This window comes from Chamaea fasciata, unplaced genomic scaffold (genome assembly GCF_029207755.1).
Source record: "Chamaea fasciata isolate MVZ Bird 193981 ecotype frontalis unplaced genomic scaffold, bChaFas1.0.hap1 SCAF_2, whole genome shotgun sequence".
Lineage (NCBI taxonomy): Eukaryota > Metazoa > Chordata > Aves > Passeriformes > Sylviidae > Chamaea > Chamaea fasciata.
The window spans coordinates 81029762-81051475 of NW_027094087.1; the positions used below are offsets into that span (position 1 = coordinate 81029762).

The window sequence follows — 21714 nt, forward strand, 5'->3', positions numbered from 1 at the left end:
CTAAGTAATTCCTACTTAAATGCTTATGAGAGTAGAACAGAGAAGGGATTCTATTTCCATCACTGTAAAACATCCCTGGAGAAACTGAAATGTAGTCGGTATCCACTGAGCATATTTTGATGTTTGTAATATGCTCTGGTGTATGCTGGAAGACCCAGAAGAAGCTATTAGGGAGGCAAAAGTTCCTCTGGGTCTTTTGCTGCACATATACAGCTTTGGTAAAGTTTCAAATCTTGTAGCTTTTAATGGTTTAAAACATTCCCTGGAGGGCATATATTGATGTAGGTATACTCTGGTGGGAATGGCTTCAAACAGGCTAGCTGTTCCACTATTGCTCTGTCCTAAGTCCAAAATCATTATTGTGATAGGTAGGAGAGTTTGAACAGTTACTTCACACTTTCTGTGACATAAAAGCACCTTTCTTTGCTCAAAGGAGGAGGGGATTGTGCAGCATCAGAGTTCTGTATGAGGTGAAAGCAATATCAAGACATACATGATCAAAAAAAAAAAAATTCAGCAGATGTGACTGAAGAATTCTTTTTCAAAATACTTTTAGAATTATTACTATTATTACTAGTCATTAAAAAAAAAGTTCTCAGCAAAATCTAATTGGAAATTTGAAAATACAGAGAAAAAGACCAAATAGTTTTGAAAGCAGAGTAACTTATTGCTACATATTTCTCATCTAAAGCCTTTCAGCTACCACTTGATGTTACTCCCACTGCTTCACTATGTTCAAGTGTCTTTGAATATCTTCAAGCTGTGGAGGACACCAAATATAACACCAGCAAATTCTCTACCTCTTAACTGAGTTCTCCAGCTACCAGGCAATTATACAAATAGTGGAGAATGGCATTCCCAAGCCTGCTGGGTTTTTGGAAGAGAGTTTTTAAAAAAACCAAACTTGCTTGTTTCTTTGAATGAATGGGAACAGAACCCATGCATATTACAACGGTTCTATAAAGCAACACCTGAGAAAATGAGACGTGTGTGCATAGATGCTGCAAAACATACAGGGAGAAAGATTTGGAAAACAAGTACTTAGAAACAGTATATCAGTAAGAATTCCCAGGATTCTTTTTTGTCCTAGATTTCTCATCAGAATGTAAGTTTACCTTGCTATTCCCTTTTCCAGCTATGACGAAATTGCATGACCCAGCACACTGGCTCTAGTTCTGCACATATCTTTGAGGAAAACATGTTACTCTCCCTTCCAAGTGGTACAGAGCTAAAAATAAAACTAAAATAGATAAATTACATTTCAACCCAATCAGGTCTTTGAACATGGAAGCTTCAAGTTACTTTTGGGAGTGCAAGAGTGGATTTTCCAGTGCACCTGGCACAAAGCACCTAAGGTGTATAAGATGCATAAACAATGACAGGTACATCTGGAGAGGGAAGTGGGATGATTAAATGAGAATACATGTAGTAACTAGGTGCAAAAAATATGAACAAGAGAGGTCAAGACTCCCCTCCCAATAAGTTAAAGGGGAAACTAAACAAGACAAGAATATAGAAGAGAAAGCATATTATTTTCTAAAACACTTTTTTGACTCATAGCTCCAAGGATACACCAGAGTTTCCAAATAAAGAAAAGGGAACTTTTGATGATTGAAGTATCAAAAGAGGCATTGCTGGAACAGATCAATAAATAAAAGATCAATGTATCTCAAGAATGGGATACTGTTTATTCAGGACTTTCAAATAAATTTAAGATTAATCAAAAGAAATCCACAATTATACAGTTTCCCATTGAAATCAGTTAATATACTGAACTACATAGGACAGCAGCGATGTTCATGTAACTCCTAAAAGAAACTGAGAAAGAATTCAGCTTCACACATATATTACTGCAGAAATAATTGAGGAGCCAATTAAAAGCAAAAGTGTTATATATGAGGATAAAGTTAAGAAGCCTTAATGCCCTGTATATGTCTTTAAACTATTAGTATTCCTTTGTCATGTTAATAAATAGCAGATAAGAAAGCATTGGCAGATACAAGTTTTCTGGACTTCCAAAAAGCCTTTGAGAATGCTTCCCACAATAGGCTATTAGAGAAACCAAGTAATCACAGGATGAGAAGTAAAGCATTGTCAATGACTAGAAATCAACTACAAAAAGGAGAACACAGAAGCAGAATGCATTTATTAGTGGTCACTGCTCCATGTGGCTAAAGGTTAACAGCAGGGTGCCCTCAGGTTCTTTACAAAGGATGAAAGTGTTTAATCTATTTATTAATCATCTGGAAATGGGACTAACAATAAGATGGAAATGTTTACAACAGACACAACAAGTCATAGATTAATTAAGGCCAAAACAGGCCAAGGAGCTTTTGCTTAAAAGAGCTCAGTGAAAGGGGAAACAATGGCAGATGGAATGCAGCACTGCCAAGCCTAATAGAAGCACAGGGGAAAGAACTATATGAAATACTTAATCTAGAATTAAAAACCCAGTATGACCACAGAAGGAGGGGAAGACCCTCTTGATAAGCACAGATCAATGAAAATACTTCTCTGGCACTAATCACAATCTAAAATAAAGATATTGTTGAGAAAGAGAAGATAAAGGGAAGAGTACTGGAATAAAAGCAACAAAGGCTGAGATTTATTTTTTTAAGGGTGAAGTCCAGAACCTTTAAATGAAGAGGTTAAAACGACATTATGAACAAGTAAATTGGAATCACAAATTAAGTAAGTTATATAATTACTTAACTCGCTTCATAAGACAAATAAAGAATTCAGCAAAACTGAAAACAGCATATTTTAAACAGACAATTGTTTTTCATTATTATTTAAATCAAAGATGTAGAACTCTGCATTTGATGTTGCCAAGTTGAAAGGTAACATCATTTTAATGAAGGACTTTTTGATTTTTCTGTGGGTTTATATATATAAGTGCCTCACGGTACTCTGCTCAGTATAGCAAGCCATAATAAAACCAACACAAACAATAAATGAAAAGTCCAGCTACCTCTACAGTTACCATCTTCTATTTCATGGGCACACACCTTATTCTTATCCCAACTTCTATACACCATAAATCACTCTTTTCAGCTGCAGGTATTCAGTCGTGGATACTCCTATTTTATTCCCCCTTTTAGAAAGTTGTCCTTCTTAGTACAGAATATTACTGCATCAAAGACCCACACTCAAATTTACCAGGAGAGGTTGATTTGGTACATAGCTTAAGGAAGAGAAAAGAGAAAAGGCTGGGTAGTGATGAATAAGAAAGGGGAAAGGATAGCTATATCCTAAAGGATGTTTTCATTGACATCTTTACCACTGGTGGACACCAGTTGGAAATGCATTTAGGACAACTCTTGATGAACCAAACCAGGAAGTTTGGCCTTTACCAGTGTCCTTTAGATAATTAAAACAACAGTAACGTGTGAAACTGTGTCTACCAGAAGCAGCTGCTAATAGCAAAATCTTAATGAATGAAGACTTGATACATGCATCCTTTTTGCCAAGAATCACAGGTAACATCCACATTGTAACATGTTAGAGATGTAGGAAACTCTTGTATTACAGCAGATGTACAGACGTGCTCATTAATATGGGCAATATATAAATAAAATCCTTCTCTGTCAAACAAGAAACTGTACTTAAATGCCTTAATCAGTTAGTAACCATTGATACAGCGCAAGAAGTTTTATGTAAAATGAACAAATAGGCAACAGATCCCTCTGCCACTGTTTCAATACATTCAAAATTACATTTTCCTAGGTTTGATTACTGTTTTAGCTATACCTCTTTAATATAATTCTTATAAATATAACCATCTCCTTCTAACCTAGTCTCTCTGCTTCAATCTAACAGTTTGCCACTAGATATAATAATAAAAATAAAATTAGAAGAACTACACAAAAAACCAGTAAGAACTATAGGAACAGAAATCTTTACTCAATTATTCGAAAGAACTAACAGATTTAACATATGAAACTGCAAGAACCAGATTTTGATGAAATTTTGGAGGTTGCTACACATTTAGAGAAAATTAAGATTTTTAACACCGTTTTAAGTACCTTTGAAAGTGAAGTTTATCTCTAACAGTAAGATCTCATGTATGAAAATATACTTACTAGTATATGGAACATGGAAGAGTATTTTATTGAATCATAAGCATAATAAATTGACTACTGACCTAATATGAATTAAGAAGAAACTTCACAAACTAACAAACAATTTTCTTGTCTGGTGTAAAATTCATTTTACCTTCCAAGCGTATTCCCAGAGCAGATCACTGAGCAGTGTAGCGTGTCAATTTTTACAGCCTGCTTGCCAAATAACACACTCTTCAGTTTTGTGATTCTTCAGTATCAGCTCCTTCAGGCTTCAGGGTAAAGCAACATGAGTATAACCTGAGATACATTTGACTGAAATGGTATGTGAATATGTTTTCTGTCTACTCTTATGTTGACCTTAGCTAAACATCTGCAGTTTTGGCTGTCTGCCATTCTGACTGCTTTTTCTGCTGGCTGGGCAATGTCTTGTCTCTGCTTCTTGGTCTCTCTTGCAGTTCTTTGTCAGGTCAGTAACATCTGGTGGTTCAGAAAGTGCTGATCACCTGGCAGGTATTCCCATCATATTTTGATCAATCATACACACTGATACTATTTCAGCCAATTATTTCTTTATCCATTTTTGCTAGGTCAGTATATCACTTTCCTTGCCTCCTTTTATCCCTACTCAGGTTTCAAGCTGGGGAAAAAGAAAGAAAGCTTCCTGATGGTTACGAAAGGCTAAAAAACATTAAAAACCCCACAGATAACCAGGAATATTGTTGCTATTAGAATATGACCTCTAGAAGAACTAATTTTCTTCCTACAAGTCCATTAAATTTACACAATACACGGCATGAATTATCTGGGTTCAAAAGTAATTACCTGTAATTACTGAGCATATTGCAATTAAAGTACCTAAATAATAAAAAACTGGAAAGGTAGTAGTTCCCTGTATACTATCAGCAAATATTTTATTAGCAGAGGAATACCCTTCCAATGTCCTATTTTCTTATGAACTGTACAGCACTTTCTAATCATTCAAAGAAAAAAGGTTTACTCTCTGAAGAAAAATATCTAACCATAACATAGAAACACCTTTGTCCTGTATGCTGAAGAAATCCAAAGAAAATGAAGCATTCACATTTATAGAGAAATTGAAATAATTGAAAAAGAAAATCAGCTACTTAGGCATAACGGCATAACTAATTTCCTGCATAACTAATTTTCAATTCTTTGGCTACCTAAAATCTGGCCTGAACACTGCATCATAGTCTTTTTTATTATTATTTTAGCAGGAAACAAGAAAATACATTATTAGAACATAGTGAGGGCAGCATTATATGAAGACAGGACAGACTAGTTTCACTGCTGCCAACTTCCATCACAAAAATTTTTGCTTTTCATGATTATTTAGATATTTTTGCACCACTCTGAAAATGAAAATTCTAGAATTGCCATAAAGAAGCACTGACAGTTCTGTTCAGCCTTATGTCTGTATGTTGGGAAGGTGTTGTGAAATCCACGGTGAGGACAGAGGCAGACCCAAAATGCAGCAGAGCTGCAGTGGTTCTGCTGCACAGAGGCTTGGCAGATGCAGGGAAAGCATAGAGCAAAAATCTGCATCACCTTCATAGGCGTGCCAACAGAAGATAAAAGAAAAAAAAATTAAAAAGGTTAATACACGATCACTGCTGCCATGATTATATAGAGCCAGGTGCAGTGAATCATTTCAGCAATTTGGCTCAGGGCCTTGCGATGCAGCCCTAAAGAAATTGCTGAGATACTTTGGGAATTCTCTCCAGGTTGAATTTCAGCCTCTTTAACCTTAACTGTATGAATATTAACAAGGATTGTGGCTCTGTAGAGACACTCTGTAAACTGAAACTGTGCCAAGAGCCTGGTACCCACATTACATGTGTTTTGTCAGTTTTACTTAGGGCTAGCCCTACTCCTTTTTAGGGACTGCACATCCCTTAGTGCCTGCAGATCATTATAGGTGCACTTCTTGGGCACCTGTATGCCTTTGCTTTCGGCAGACAGCAATGCAGCTTGTGTGGTCAATCAAGGAGCAGCAAGGGTGGCAATGGGAGCGAGTGGGAAGTTTCAAAAGCACACCCCAGACCTGAACTGAAATGCTGATGGACACAGCCTGAGGGCAGCTTGGCTGTACACAGCTCAGGCACTTGTGATTTGTGCTGCCCAGCATGTACAGACTCTGTAAGAAATAAATAGTTGCCTTTTAACTCTATAAAGACACAAAGTCAAGAACAGAGTGGGAAGGACTAGCCCTTTGACCAATATCACGGCTGCATCCCATGGTGCACCTGCATCCTATGGGCGTCTGCACTGCTGAATTCCTCCAATATTTGAGTTCCCCAGTAGTAACTTTGCTTGCAGGGAAAGAAAAAAAAATCTCTAAAGGGTTTTAGGTCTTTAGCTTCTCTTTCAAACATATCATAAAATCATTCCAAACATCTCTGTATTTAAATATAATTTACCCTGTACTCAGCAGTACCATCTTAGAGGAATACCCCCACTCAAAACAAAAGCAACTTACTGATATTCACAGCTATCAGTTAAGATTTTGGTAAAACTCTGAGATGCAAACATTTTCTGAAAGCTGCAAAACATATTTCCTCCTCCTGCAGATTTAAACAATTATAAAAGAAGAAAAAGATCTCTTCCATCCCAAACTTCTATTGGCTCTCTTCAAATCAGACCTTTATTAAAAATTACTGAGCACAAAACCCAAAAAACCATGCTGTAAATATTTACTTTCATACCATCATTTAAAGAGGACTGTTTCTGTAGCAGTTAGAAAGAAACAAAACACCAGAAACTAAAAAAAAAAAAAAAAAAAAAAAAAAAAAAAAAAAAAAACAAACAAACACCAAAAAAAAAAAAAAAAAAACAAACAAAAAAAAAAAAAAAAAAAAAAAAAAAAATGAAAAAATTTTTGAAGAAATATTTTGGAAGTCACTGTAATTCATGCTTATATTGTACAAGCTAACATCATTCTCCCCTTTTCAGAAAAAATATAAAAATTATATTATACAACAGTAATAAAAACTTGATCTCACAGATAATCACAGTGATCAAAATATGCCGGTCTTGAAAGAAATCCTATACATAAACACAACAATAAACTTTCTTGTAATGTGCAAATAGAGAAGCAGAAACAAAAATAATCTAAAATATTCCACAGAGGGTCTCCACAAATGCATTGTGAAGACCAATGTAAGACAGGATTAGTGGGCATCCCAACGACAGGTGCATGTGTATCCTACATTTACTGTGGAACGTTTCTGAAGTATTGATGAAAGAAAGAAAATACCCCAAGTAATTTCAAACAAAGAAAACAAACAAATTCTGAAAAAAGAAGAACACCATTTAGAAACAGTTGTTACATTTTCCTGTACTTCCTAATTTTCCATACTTCATTACTTTTCAGATTTCCATTGGATTCTACTGCCGGACTGTCCTAGCCTCTCCAGAATGCTTTATCCTACATCAATAATTCCTTTATTCCACTTCCTTTAAGATATAAACATATATATACATAAATATACACACACATACATGTGTATCAAACCTGTAATTTTTATTTAAGATGAGTCATTGCTAAAATTACCACCTTTTTAATGAGTGTTGAAGTGTACCACAGAGCAAAACTTCCATTATCTGATCAGTTCTTTAACTCACACTTAAATTTCACCTGTATTTATATCAGCATAAATACAGAGTGTCTTTGCACCAATCAAAACATCTTATCTGGATTTAAACTAGCTATACTGTTGATCATTATTTCTCTTTTTAACCCTGGTGAATGACCTATACTCTTGGTTGGAAAAGGCAAATAATTTTTGCTTTGTTTTCTTCAAGGTTTTCCTCTCCTTGGATAGCTGAACAACTTAAGCTCATAATATTTTTCTACAGTAGTGCCTGAAAAATCAATAGAATAAGAGAACACAATCAAGACCAAGTATAACAACAAAGAAAAGGGAAGAAAACATCAATTCCACAACAATAACAAATTAGTAATGTCAGTCGAAGACAGGAAAATGAGCATTTAAAGCACTCTGAATATTGTTTTTTGTAGCAAGGTTTGTAAAGCAAATCTGTCTGAGTCAAAATGTCCTTCTGAATTCATATATTTGAGTTTTAAACGTATCATGTTGCTCCTCTCAAAACAGTATTACGTTCAAGTAAAGCCATTTATTTCAATGGAGTTAGTCCTGGTTTATGTCATTGTGGACTGCTGACTAAAGAAAATTGGCCTATATTTACAAATGAAAATAAAATAATATTTTAAATTAATATCTGTCTTACAGAGATTGGCTTGCAGTACATTTACTCTGTTCTGGTCCCAGGAATTAATCTTAATACCTAGATTTTAAAAAGCTGTTGTTACATCAATGATTTAATTTCATTAATATAGTGAGGTTGCAACAACAAAAAAAGTGCATTTATAAGATTCAGCTTTAACAATGATGAGATTTAAAGAGAGACAAAAGAAACCATAATGCACTTCTAACTGAATTGGAATATAAAACAGGAAGCTTCATTTCCTGAACTCCAGTGCTATATTATATCTTGTTAGCTAAACTCAGCTTATAATAGGGGTCATTTCCCCAAGGATTGTTACATCAGAAAGCATAAATGAAAAAAAAATGGTAAAAATACAAAAATTGTTTCTGCTTTCAATATAATTTGGGTAATATTTCAAATGTACCTTGTTCAGAAACTCCTACTTCTTCCTAATACTGGTCCAAGTTCTGTCAGATTCTCTGTAGAAATATTACACCAAGACTTTAACTCCAGAGCAGAACAGGAATGGAAATGAACATCTCTCATCTCTGGATGCAAGAAGAATTTTAAAAGCCATCCCAGGGGACCTTGGCTATGTTTTTGACTTGCTTCCCTTTTTGAAGTGCAGAACCTCAAGCCAGTGGAATCTAATCCTCATATACCCTCAGCCCTGGCCCTGCTCCAGGGCAGAGCATCTAAGTTCCAGTCAGGCAGCACGTGCTGGGGCATCCCCACACACAGGATATGCTGTGAGCTTCTCATACTTGTTCCCTCCTGCAAAAAAAGCTTGCTCGTAATAAAAACTGCCCAATCTCTCATTAAAGCACTCTACCACAATATTTACAGCTTGAACAAAGTGTGAAAGGAAAAACATGAAAAGATGGGTTTATACCTTCAGAGGTATAAAATTTGCAATATCCCAAAATAGATGAATTTGGGATACTTTACTAAATAATAAAAAGGGCGGGTAAATGAGGTTCTGATGACATGGATTTTTTCCACTGATTACACTGATTTCCTGGCTTTAACATGGCTGGAAACAGTACAGACACATCCACTGGGAAACCATCAGAAACTTGCTTAAGGAATTTACTAACAATAGGTATTCTAAACAGACATTACAGTAATACTGCTCTTCAAACCCTTCAGAGATTTTAATCTTTACCAAAGCATGGATTTGGGATTCTTTGTAGATGTTTTAATTATAAAGATTACAACTGACATACATAATTTTATTGCCATTGTTTTGATAATATATGCTGGAACTTATAGTTCCCTTATATTTAAAAAATAATTTACTTTTGAAGCTTGGTGTGCTATATCAGATGTCACCATAGTCAGCTGCATAGTAAGTTGCAAGTCTTTCAGTACACAGGAATTTTTACTTCCAGCTATGAAGTATGTCTTCATTATCCTAAAGATCTTCTATACAGAAATTCAGTTTCAACAAATATATATTAAGGCAATGTTAAGAGTAGTCATAGAAAATTTGCATGTAATTTTTGTGGGTACATTTTTAATATATTTATATATACTTCTATTATTTATTCCCAATATAAATAGTCTAAAAACAAATTGGAGTTTTCATTTGCCATTTGGTTGTTGTTCTACAAGCTGGATTTTATTTTCAAGAACATCTGTTTTTTTTAATCCAGTGTGTGTATACAAACACAAAAATTTGTCTCAGCAGAGATAATTTTAATGCCTTTGAAAATGTAACTTTTAACAGTGAAAAAAATACCCCTCTAAATGAAGTTACACTAGTAAAATATATTTTCTTGACACGTGAGCACAACAAATCAACTAATATGAGTTAAAAATATACTTTCCACACCAGCAAAATCTGGTACACTGTTCATCATGAAAATCATGAAATCATGAAAATCGTGAAATCATCATGAAAAATAAGTTTACATGAATAAAATTTTATATTTATCATCTTACATTTAGTTGTCTATTACTACACACAGAGGTCTCTGAGATATGAAATTAACTTATTATAGATTTTAAGGTATTTAAGAGTTGCTCAAGTTCTCCCTTGAAATCCAAGTCCTTATATAAATAAATATGTCTCATACAAAATTCTATTTTTTTTTTTTTAGAAGAGCCTGTAAGTGTAAGCCCCTAAATACAGAGATCAAGTAAACCAATGCAAAGCAATGATCAGCAGATCATCAATCAGTAAACCCTGGAAACTCTCTTATTCTCCTAAAAGAATTAATAAAATGAGAAAAAAATTTTTTCTTAGTATCTCATCTTTTTCCCATTCGCTTAATAAAAAATGCCTTCTGATTCTGGATTGCTAATATCTTAAAAATGTAATAAAGATACTTCATTATGGTGCTTAACAGAGATGAAGTCTATTGACAGGCCCAAGATACCATTTACATAAGTGTTCAGGCAAATTGAAGGCAACATCTAATCTAACATGCAGAGGATCAACAAGAATTAAACATGTATTTAAAAAGCACTCTAGATATCACACTTCCTCCATGGAAAATATCTCCCAAAAGCTGCAATATACTGCACATTCCAAAATGCAAACATAATACCATTTATTTTTTTCCTCCTTTTAAAATTTTTATAATGGATACATTTGAAAATATAATGTCTTATTAATGAAACTACCTAAATCACAATATTTTAAAAATCATTAAAATACCAATATAATACACTAAAAGTGAAAAATTGGGCCTTTTGAAAATTTGAGATCTGTCTGGTACCATTTCCTTCTAATTTCACTGAAGTGATTTAAAACATCCAGAATGACCTCCAAGCTTCTGAGAACTTCTAAAAACCTAGACTGAAATATATTTGCTGGCAACTTCAGATCATCTTTTCTATTGTTTTTAATCATGAGGTTTTCTTTAAAGATGAAGCATCTGAATCAGCATCTGAATCTTAAAGACACTTCAAAGGACCAAAATATTCATGTATACCTGCTGAAGTTTTTCACTTCAGCATTTCTCACCACCATTCATCCCAACAATTTTGTTGCATTCAATGAGTCCTTCAAAGGGTTATACCAGATTGTTCCATAAAGACTTTAGGCCACTCTTATATCAAACCCAGCTTTCAATACATATCTATTAGTTTTGATGAAGAAAAGGAGACAAGATGAGATGAAGGGTGGGAGAGTATCAAGTGTTGATCAGCTTCATTTCAGAGCCACTTACATCATGCCCTATTCTTTTTCTCATTATGGACTGGGAACTAGTTGGATATAGCCCCTAGTTCATGTTCTAAAGGAGAAATTCACATGTACCTACCCTGTTTGCAAACAAGGTCAATTCATAAACCCAAAAACAATCCTGGTCTTTTATTTTAACATATCTCCAAATTAATCAAATCTCTCTACAAGCTAGAATACGTCTCCAATGCCTCACTATGTTTTTTTAATCTAACTGATTGATGCTGCAAAGGAAATCAAGCTCACACACATTCTCACTTAGAGATGTTTGCTCTACAGTTCTGACAAGAGAAAAGTACAGTGAAAAGTACATAGAAAAGTACAGTATGCTTACTGTACTGAAGTGGCATAAATGTGTTTCTTGAGTGAGGGAGTTTGAGTAATCAGGAGTTTCCTCTGATTTGGACTAAGAGAAGAAATTCTCATATATTGGACACTCCACCCCCCCCAAAAAATCCACCATCCTTGTAAAGAGAGAAGGGCGAATAAGAGAAATAATCCCTAGCAGATCTAACTGCAAAAATGTCTATTAAGAAGATAACCCACAATGGTTATTGTCTAGTTTTTCAACAGAAACAATAACTGGAAAAGTCATATGTCGAAGATTTTGGTCTTTCTCAAATAAAAGTGATGAAAATGCAGTTATGTCATACAAGGCTCTTTCCCGTTCTCATCCCTAAGAAGCAAATTACATAGCTCACACATTCTTCAGCAAGAGAATATAGATATTATAGAAGCGGACTTGTGATTTTACTAGGTTGGTGTAGGAAAGTGTAAGTAGCAGGATTTTGCAAACTTCTTTATAGTTAAATTTTGCATATGAACATAATTTCATCCAAACTTAATTTTTATACCAAAAGCACTTATTTTAGGATTAAACTAATATGACTTTTGAGGTCAATAGTGGATGAAAATGTTTGTATCTTACATAAAATGACAGTACATCCTCTTTAGAGACAACAGACATAAAATAGGTATTTTAGGGCATGATCTATCTGACCTATTTTAGATATCCAATTCACTGTGAACTGACTTAGACTCTAGAATTACCTATGTATCTCCACTGACTAAAAAGAGAACCTAAACTTTGATATTTTTTGTGAATATCCATATCAGATATCTAGGGGCTTTTTTTCTTTTTGTCATATGGATTACTTTATTTTTCTATCTTTTGGGGTGTTATGACTGATATTTATCAAAAAAGTCATATTTAAGAATTCAGCTTCTAAGTTACTTTTTCCCTTTTAGGCAATTCACAGATCTAAATGGATTATGGATCTTAGTGCAAGACTGAACTTATAAATGACTATGTATAGACCAAATAATTTTTAGGTAGTATAAGTGATAGAACTATAATTTGCATTTTGGTTACCTTTTCCAGAAGAACCTGAAATGAAGAAGCAAGATTGTGACAGTCTTTGCAAGATGGATGTGAGGCACACTGCTTCATGTGAAGAGAGCAAATGAACAAAGTTAAATTGAGGGCAGAGCCATGAGGTCCCAAGATATGTGACAATAATACCGTGAAACATTAAACAGTGGTTACTGGATTAGGGTGGAATCCACTTGAACTACTCTGTGCTAGTAATCTGTAGTCCTTTTCTTTCCTATGTCAGGAATGGCATACCCATTGGCACTATGAATGGGATGAGTATCTCGATGATCAACTAGATGCAAACTTTTAAAAGTTAAGTGGGGTTAATGCACTTCTGGAAAGAACACCCTGGGGAATTTCACTTTTAGGAGTGAAGAGATCTGACCCCGATCCAGTAAAACATTTAAGCAATTGAATGACCACAAGCATGTGCATAGTCTTCCCTGAGTGCAGTACCATTCATCTAGCTCAAAATAGGAGACCTAGAAAGATTGCGGTATCAGGATTTTAGGCTGAAATACAAATCACTTAGCACATAGCCAGTTTTGCTGCTTGAATTATACCAATACTACAAGAAGACTTATACTAAATTCATCCACATATTCGTCTTAAAATAGTTTTTAAAAATAATTCAATATTTACTTTAAAAAAACCCCACCTGAACAAATTATATCAAAACTCATAAAACTGTGCAAACATCAATTTACACAGTCACATTAGTTTCACAGCATTTTATACCAAAGTTTTTGAAAGTATACACATTTAAGTATTATGTATTTTTTTAATACAGCATAGCAATTATTATAAAAAAGAGCTTTAAAATAAATAATTATATTTCAAGAGATTCAGAAAAGGCACTAGTTCAGTAATTAATGTGGGGATTTTTCTTGTTTTTATTAGACCACAAGTACAGATCTTAAAGGTTTAATTTGTCTGGGTTTCTTCTGATTAGCTTAGGTATCACTCTTGCATAGAACTATCACTGTATAAATATGCGATTAAGATGTACAATTGAAATATCTAACTTTGTGGCAGATGCTGCTCTATGTGATCTTTTGTAACTGAAGAGTTCATTTATCATTTGAGCTTTTTAGTTTGTATTTCTCATCTGCTCTTTTCTGCCAGCTTAAAAGAGATTTTAAATCAAAACCTAATTAGACTACATATGCTGTTTAGGAAAAAGTTCTTAGGAAAGTAATGATTCATATAGGCTTTGATATTTCCAGACAACATCTAAGAAGAAATGTGATTTTAATTGTTTTAAATAACTTCCAGTCACCCTCTTACTCAAGAGTTGCTCAAGAGGTGCTCAAGAGTTGAGCACAGTACTTTGATCAAAAAAAAAATTCTTCAGTAACAGGGATAGACTCTATATTCCTATCAATACACCATCTCTACTTAATGATGAAAGTCTTTATTGGCACACATTTTTCAACTAAGTAGTATTATAACTCAAGTATTCTATCACATTTTTTTGATACCAATACCATAATTTTCAAATAAAAAGTTATCAAATGGTATTTAATTCCTGAAAAACAAAAACCTCTGTGTACATGTTGAGCACCTAGGATGTCAGCCAAAGTTTTCTTTTTAGCAATGTTGATATAAGAAGAGTTAGTGCCTTTTTATTTTTCCTCTTTGATATTCTATGAGGGAAAATGAATTATTTTAATGTCATTTTAATTATAAAGCAATTACCTGAATTATACTTTTCAATATTTTAACTAGTGTTAAGAAAGCCCAGATTTTGAACATTCTCCACTTGCACTAGGTTAAGGAAACCTGTGTCAAAAATGATGACTGATAACTTGCTCAAACATTAATAAACACATTTTCCAGGAAAGCCCTGGCCTCTGGCCTCTAACACTTAATCACAAAGATGTGAGCTCTATCTATCTATCTATCTATCTATCTATCTATCTATCTATCATTTATATTTTTACGTCCTACTTAGTTATTTGACCCAGTTCTTAATCAGAAGTAGACAGAATTTTCTTTTATTACACAGAGCAATTGCCTGCTGCCTTAAGAATAAAATCTTGAGTATTTCCCCTGATAGAAGGCTGACAAGTCATAATGAGGAACTGTGTTTTCCAACACCAAGCCAATACAGTTTCTGTTAATTGTCTGGATACTGTTCTGTGACACACTGCATGCAAAAATGATTTTCTGTAAACCAAGAAATTATACATATTTCCAAGACAAATCCCTGCAAATATAAGCACAAATTTATAATAGGCAATAACAAGATTTCAAAAACATTTTTTAGGAATCTAAATTAAATTTCAAACAGAAAAGCAGAAGTGTGAATCCAGATTTCCAGTTACTCTGTTACTTTATTGATTCAGTAAAGCTACAGCAATTTGCTTCGGCATCTAGATGAATATGTAATACATTCAGATATTTCTCTTGTTTACTGTTTAGCCATTGCTAATATGTGACTACCAAGACAAGGAAACAACATATAGAGACATCAGACTTTAAAAAGAGTTTATAAGAAATAAATTGGAGATGGATTCATAGCATGACAACACTGATATCCCAAGCTTCTAAACAACACATAACGTCTACTGAAACACAAACAATATAAAAAGCATATGCATTTTCATTGATATCATCAAAAAAATTGTTTTCTAAATGTTAAAAATTGTCTACATTTTCTACAAAATTTTCAAAATCCCCAATGCAACTCAATAAAAGTATAATGGTAAAACCTTAATTACAGGACTGCACACTCGAAAAAAAAAAAAAAAAAAGCAAAAAACAAAACAACAACCCAACAAAACAAAATTTGAGTATACTTATATATTAAAACTGAAACTCACCACATAGAATAGCTAAATGTGCTCTATAAGTCAAACAATTCCTGTCTACAAACTTCTGCAATATAAAGCAATGAATTGAAAATATTCTTCAGAGACCGGAAGACATGTAGTGGAAGACACATATATTTTGAAAGTATAGTTCATCTTCTCCTGATTTCAGATAAAAGAATGAAAACATAAGTCTGAGGTTTATACTCGTGCATCAAAGGCATTTTTGATATGTACTATTTGTTATCACCAACAGTACTTTTTGGAAAGGCATAACTTGCTGAGAAACCCATTATAATCTTCACACTTTACTGTGAGAACTGTATGAGCTGAAGATGGTGTCAACTTGTTGGGGCAAGTTGGGGAAGGGGGAAGCAACACCCAATTGCAAGTTTATGCTTGACTGTTATTCAGAGTAAATTTTATTATTTTTTTGTCATCAGCTATAATTGGTCAACTGGATGAAAATCTCTTTTTTTTCTGTGAACAAAGCTGCCCTCCAAGAATGCTAAAGACATCTTAAATACAAATAGACTAATTAACAAGCCTTTCATTGTATTGAGCCAAGGCTTAGATAAATGATTATTGAGTAAAGGCAGTATTTTTATGATTTTGTTTAAAAGAAAAAGCAGATCACCACATAAACCACGACACCCACCAAAAAATGTGTACCTAAACCACACAGGTAGATGTCAAGTTATTTTCTATTCTGATGCTTTACCTAAGAATTAGCTAAATATCCAACATGCAAAAAAAAAAAAATATTTACTTACACACACACAGAAAAGAATGTCTGGTTGAGTTTTATAAATGAAATATATATAAAACACCAGAAAGCCCAGAAAAATACTGCAACAGTCACAAAGTATTCGAGTTTCGAGTTTCACCTCTACACTCTTCAGGGCAGCCCACGCACAAGTACATGAACACACACGTCAGATCGCTGGACGTGCCATCCACTTGGCTCTCGCAACCACCCGCACGAATCAAAAGGCTCGAGGGACCCAGACGCACCAAATCAGGGCACGGGGGCAGAGAGCGGCATCTCCTCCGCCTGGCCACGGGCCGTGTGTGCGCTGTCTTGCAGAACCTTGGACAGCGGTCCCCTGGCCCTCCTCTCGGTGCCGCACAGACCAGCTCAGCCCAGCCCAACCGAGCCCAGCTCAGCCCAACCCAGACCCGAGGCCGACCCCACTGCGCTCCCCACTCGCACTGGGTGAGCATCTGCATGCCCACCAGATTCCCTGGAGAAAGGAAAAAACCAGACTGAGTTGCACCCATGGTTTGGGTTTTTTTCCTTTCCACTTCTGAAGTATCTTTCATTTTTAACACAGATTGGTTGGCCAAATTCTCAAAACATAAAGCAGTATCATCTGGCACTCAGAACTGCAGAAATGTGGATCGCTGGCATTTCTCTAGTTCATTAAAGTTTCACACAATAATTTTAATGTCAACAACTTCTTCTCTATCATTAAAAAAGTATTTCTCCTCATTGGGTGTGTGAAGGGAAAATGGTTGAACAGCATAAATTTGCTGTTCTGTTCATTTTCAACACCTTTTACACCCTGATATCATGTAGAGCAACTGAGCACTTTGTGGTAAAGTTCAAACTAAACTGTGATACAAAAAAAAAATCACTTTAAGCATGTAAGTGCTGATTGTATGGCAGCATGGAATAGTAGGTCAATTTCTAATTATAGAGCTACAGAAATGACAAAGATTTCCTTACAGCAATAGATATCTGTTTATAGTTGATACCCTTTTTCACTTATCCAATTCACTCTGGGAATAAAATATGTTTACATTATCAGTAACTGAGAACATAGTATATATACGAGTGTGTACACACACAGCTTACAATTTAAAAACAGTAGAGTCAACACTTGGGGTGAGTCTACCTTACTTTTGTCAGGTTAAGAAAGAAAAAAAAAACCAAACCTGCAACTTTCCTACTTTATCCAAATAGACAGCAGGTTATTTAAGCTTCTGGAGGGACTCTGGATCCATTTTTGTGGCAAATATAAGTTATTGGTGAATGGGATTTATATGCATAGGCTGTTACCATTAAATTACTTCAGAAGGCCCTGCTGAAGTTACAGAGCACAGAGGTACTGCCAGGCTTCCTATTCAGAGCAGTGATTAGCATGCATTGTTGTGTTCCACTGCCAAAGCAGAATTTGGTTCAGACTAGTTAGTGCTACAATAGTTGAGATAATTTAACTCAGGGCAGAAACGTCCACCTCTTACCAAGTACTCGAATAGGGGAGAAAAAGCATGCAGTTAGCTTTTTTAGGCACCGAGGACAACTCTTGTGCCCTGTCTTGAGAGATAGGCCAACTAATCTTGTGCAAAAGTAAAGAGACGGCAACAACTACAAGAACCAAAGTGGGACCCTCTGCCTTCTGACAAAGGAAAAGAAAAACCTCTTGATCTCTCTCAGCCGTCAGCAGTGGCACCAAAGGAAACAGCCGCAGCTAATCAAAACGCTGTCACCATCAGTTCCCAACCAAGGGCCACTGCGGTGCCCGTCAACAGATACTCTTGTCCTCCAGCTTTCCCCAGCTCCACAGATTTTGGCAGAGCGCCTGAAAACACCGTCCCGCTCCCGAGGAGGCCCGGCGCCGCACCGCTCTGCCGCCTTCCAGCACCGCCAGCCCCGGGGCCAAGCGCCCGACGGAACCTACCCGAAGCCTCCGGTGCGCGCCACTGGCACCGCGGGGGGACGAATCGCCCGTCCTCGGGGCACGGCGGCCACCAGCCCATCGAGGGCCGGCGGCCAGGGCAGCGCCGTCGGGCAGCCCCGACCCCGGTCGCCGCTCCGACCCCCGCTCATTGTCATGCAGACCCTGTCGCTGCCTGCCGCCAAGTCGCATCCCAGCCCGCTGGAAGCCGGCAGCCGAGCCGGAGCCAATCGCATATTCATGAGGAGGGGGAAATCCAGCGCTACCCTCCCAGAGGACCGAGGAACACTTCTTTTTGCGTTTTCTCAAGCTTCCCCCTCTCTCTTCCTCTCTTTTAATAATGCGCGAAGGGGGGCACCCCGGCCGATACCCTCCGCAGCACCGCCTGCACCGTGAGAACCGCGGCCGCCGGCGCCAGGGGCAGAGACCGAAGCAGGCACAACAGGGTCCACGGCAGCCACAACAGCCGAGGGAGGCACGCCAGCCCGACAGTCAGGGACAGGAAACACAGCAGGGGCTCCTACCTTACAATCCTCAGGACACGATTTCACCGAGTACTCATCCGACTGTAAATATTTCTGGAGCATAACCTCAAACTCTTCGTATTTCTCCTGAGCGTGCTGGTCGTAGCGCTGGTAAGCCTGGACGCACTGGCTGCAGGAGCCTTCCCCCTTCAGCACCACATCCAGACTGCAGTTCAAAGTGTCCGGATTGGACAACCCGGCGAACAACTCCCAAAGTGTGTAGGAATTACAAAAGGAAAGGTAAAAATCCGTCAGGTCCCAGCCGGGCGCCGGGCTCTGCCCCGTGCCCCGCGGCCGCCCCGACCCCCCTCGCCGCCGGCACACCGCCTCCGCGTCGCCCACGCTGAAGCACTGCCCGGACGAGGAGCCCGGAGGGGGGCACGTCTCCAGGGGCCTGGCGGTGGAGTTCCCCAGGAAAGCAGCCTTGCCGTGCCGGGGCTCGGTGCCGTTGGTGCGGCTGCCGCGGCTGCCGCCGCCGCTGCTGCCGGGGGAGGGCGGGAGGGAGGGCGAGGGGGGGGCGAGGAGCCGGGGCGCGGGGGGCGCCGGCTCCCCCATGCCCGCCAGCAGCTCCGGCTCCGCGGGCTCCGGCTTCTCGGGCGGCGGCTGCTCCTTCTCTCCGGTCCCCGTGAATTTGGCCTCGGCGCAGAACCACAAGTGATCAGAGAGCAGGACCGTGAAAAACAAGAGCGATGCCAGGGACAGTCGCCATTTCTGAGCCCTCTCTGAATCCGTGAAGGGTTTCTCGTTCTCCCGGGGTGCGAACCAGATTTTTAAGCCGTCATCATACTGCCGACTACACATCCAAGCACCCCTGGTCATATTTTGGGAACGCACAGCCCTGGCCGACTCCACCGTGAGGGCTCCTTTGCCAGTGTCACCACAATATGCATTGACTTAAAAGATTGGGGGGATTTTCTTGCCTGCCTTCCCTTCTCTCGCTCGCTTGCTCTCCCTCTCTCTCTCTTCCACTCTCCCCCTTCTCTCTTTCTTTCTCTTTTCTTCTTTCTTTCTCTTTCTTTCTCTTTTTCTTTCTTTCTTTCTTCTTTCTTCTTTCTTCTTTCTTCTTTTTTTTCCTCCGAGATATTGCTGGTTTTCGCCGGTGGCTCTGCCTTGGTCTCACCACACGAAACAGCCCCAGTCCATCCAACGCGGAGTGCCGTGGAGAAGATAAGAGCAATAACGCAGAGAGAGGAGGAGGAAGGAGAGGAGATGATGGTGGTGGTGGTGGTGGTAGTGGTGGTGATAGTTGGTGGTGGCGGGGCAGCGCGACTGGTCCTTTCCCCCTCTCACCCAGGCATGGTCAGATCGCAGCTCCCCATCTCCCTCCTGAGAAAAGCCCACTGCCCCCAGACAACCGCATGCCGCGTCCCCCGCTGCCGACGGACGGCTACGGGAGGGCTCCTCGCCTCCTCTTCCTCCCTGCCGCCGCTGCTCCTCTTCCTCAGCCCCGAGCCGCGGCACAGATGCCTGCACCGCTGTCTGTCTCTTTCTTCTCTCCCCGCTCCGCTCTAACTGGAGAGACGCTGCTGCAGGGCTCCCGGAGCGCTGCCGAGGATGCTGAAGAGGAGGAGGAGGAAGAGGAAGAGGAGGAGGAGGCTGCCGGGGCCGCCGCCGCTGCTGGTGACAATGGGCTGCGGCTGCCGCCGCTGCTGCCGCCGGGCGCGGTGTCCCCGGGCGCACGGGGCGGAACTGCCTGGCTGGGGGCCCCCGATGGGCACAGGCATCTTGGGCCCCTGGGCTAAGTTGCCGCCATCTTCGTCCTGGAGAAACACTTTTTTGGGGGGAGCTCTGCCTTTTGCGTCATCTCCTCCCGCGCCGAGATCGCTCTATCCTGGCGCATTGGCAGCAGCAGCAACTCTGCCTCCTCCTGCCTGAGGAGGAGGACGTGGGAGATGCACTGGGGACCACATGGACCCTCCAAAGGGCTTCCTCGATGCAACTCTTTCTACTCATCTCACCGAAGGGACTGCTCAGTACTACTGTCCAGCCCTCTCTCCTTCAGGGTCTCTCCTTCCCTTTGCGGCAATGAAACACCATGTCCACGCAGGATGGTGGCTAGAGAGGTCTGTCTCCGTGTCTGTCCTTGTCGTAGCAAATCACAAATGGCAGATGACACTACAGGCTCTGCATCCTGGCCAGTTTTGGCCACACAGTAAAATGCTTGAACACAGTTGGCTGTCTCTCAGCCAGACAGCTGTAAAGCAAAATGACCATAAACCCCAAACTGTTTCCCCAAGAGAAGTTTTGCAAAGCCCTGGTTCAGCACATGAGCTGGGTAAATACTGTCTATGTGTTTCCCTTTTTAGATATCACTGCTTAGAGAGAAAGACAGAGGGGCCAGGCTTAGCCCTTCTTCTAAGGATGATGAAATCACCTAGGGTGATGATCTCCACTTGAGCCCATGACAGAGATCCAAACACCTTCTGCCCCCAACCGTCGAGGTCTCTTGCTCAAATAAACTTACTCTTTGGACACTCTTAAGTGTCTCTCACTCCTTTCTTCTGGGTCACTTATGCACCTTAATGTAACAGCAACAGAAACACTTGGATGCCACACAAGACAAGAGAAGGTGCCAACTAGAGGTTGAACATGAACAGATGAACCCCTGGTGTTCATCTTGAGACATCAGGTATGGTATCTGGCCATAGGATAACCAAGATGTGTATTTTAATTTCTCCAATGGACTGGAAAAGATTTAGAAACCATATTTTTCCTTGTTCCAGAGGCTTTCTCTATCCTGGGGGAATGATAATTGTCCTTGAATAAGGCATACAATATATCACAAAAGGTGTCTTTGCCCCATTTTTTGGTTAAAGAAA

General features: G+C 38.7%; 1 protein-coding gene across 2 annotated transcripts in view; it reads right to left on the reverse strand.

Moving 5' to 3' along the window:
• The window catches only part of NALF1 (NALCN channel auxiliary factor 1), a 443602-nt gene extending 423820 nt beyond the window's left edge, over positions 1-19782 (reverse strand). For both annotated transcript variants that reach the window (XM_066176437.1, XM_066176438.1), the window contains exon 1: positions 18896-19782. In XM_066176437.1, coding sequence (XP_066032534.1) covers positions 18896-19714 — 819 coding nt within the window. In that variant the 5' untranslated portion in view covers positions 19715-19782. The remainder of the gene's footprint in view (positions 1-18895) is intronic.
• Positions 19783-21714: the final 1932 nt, after the last annotated feature.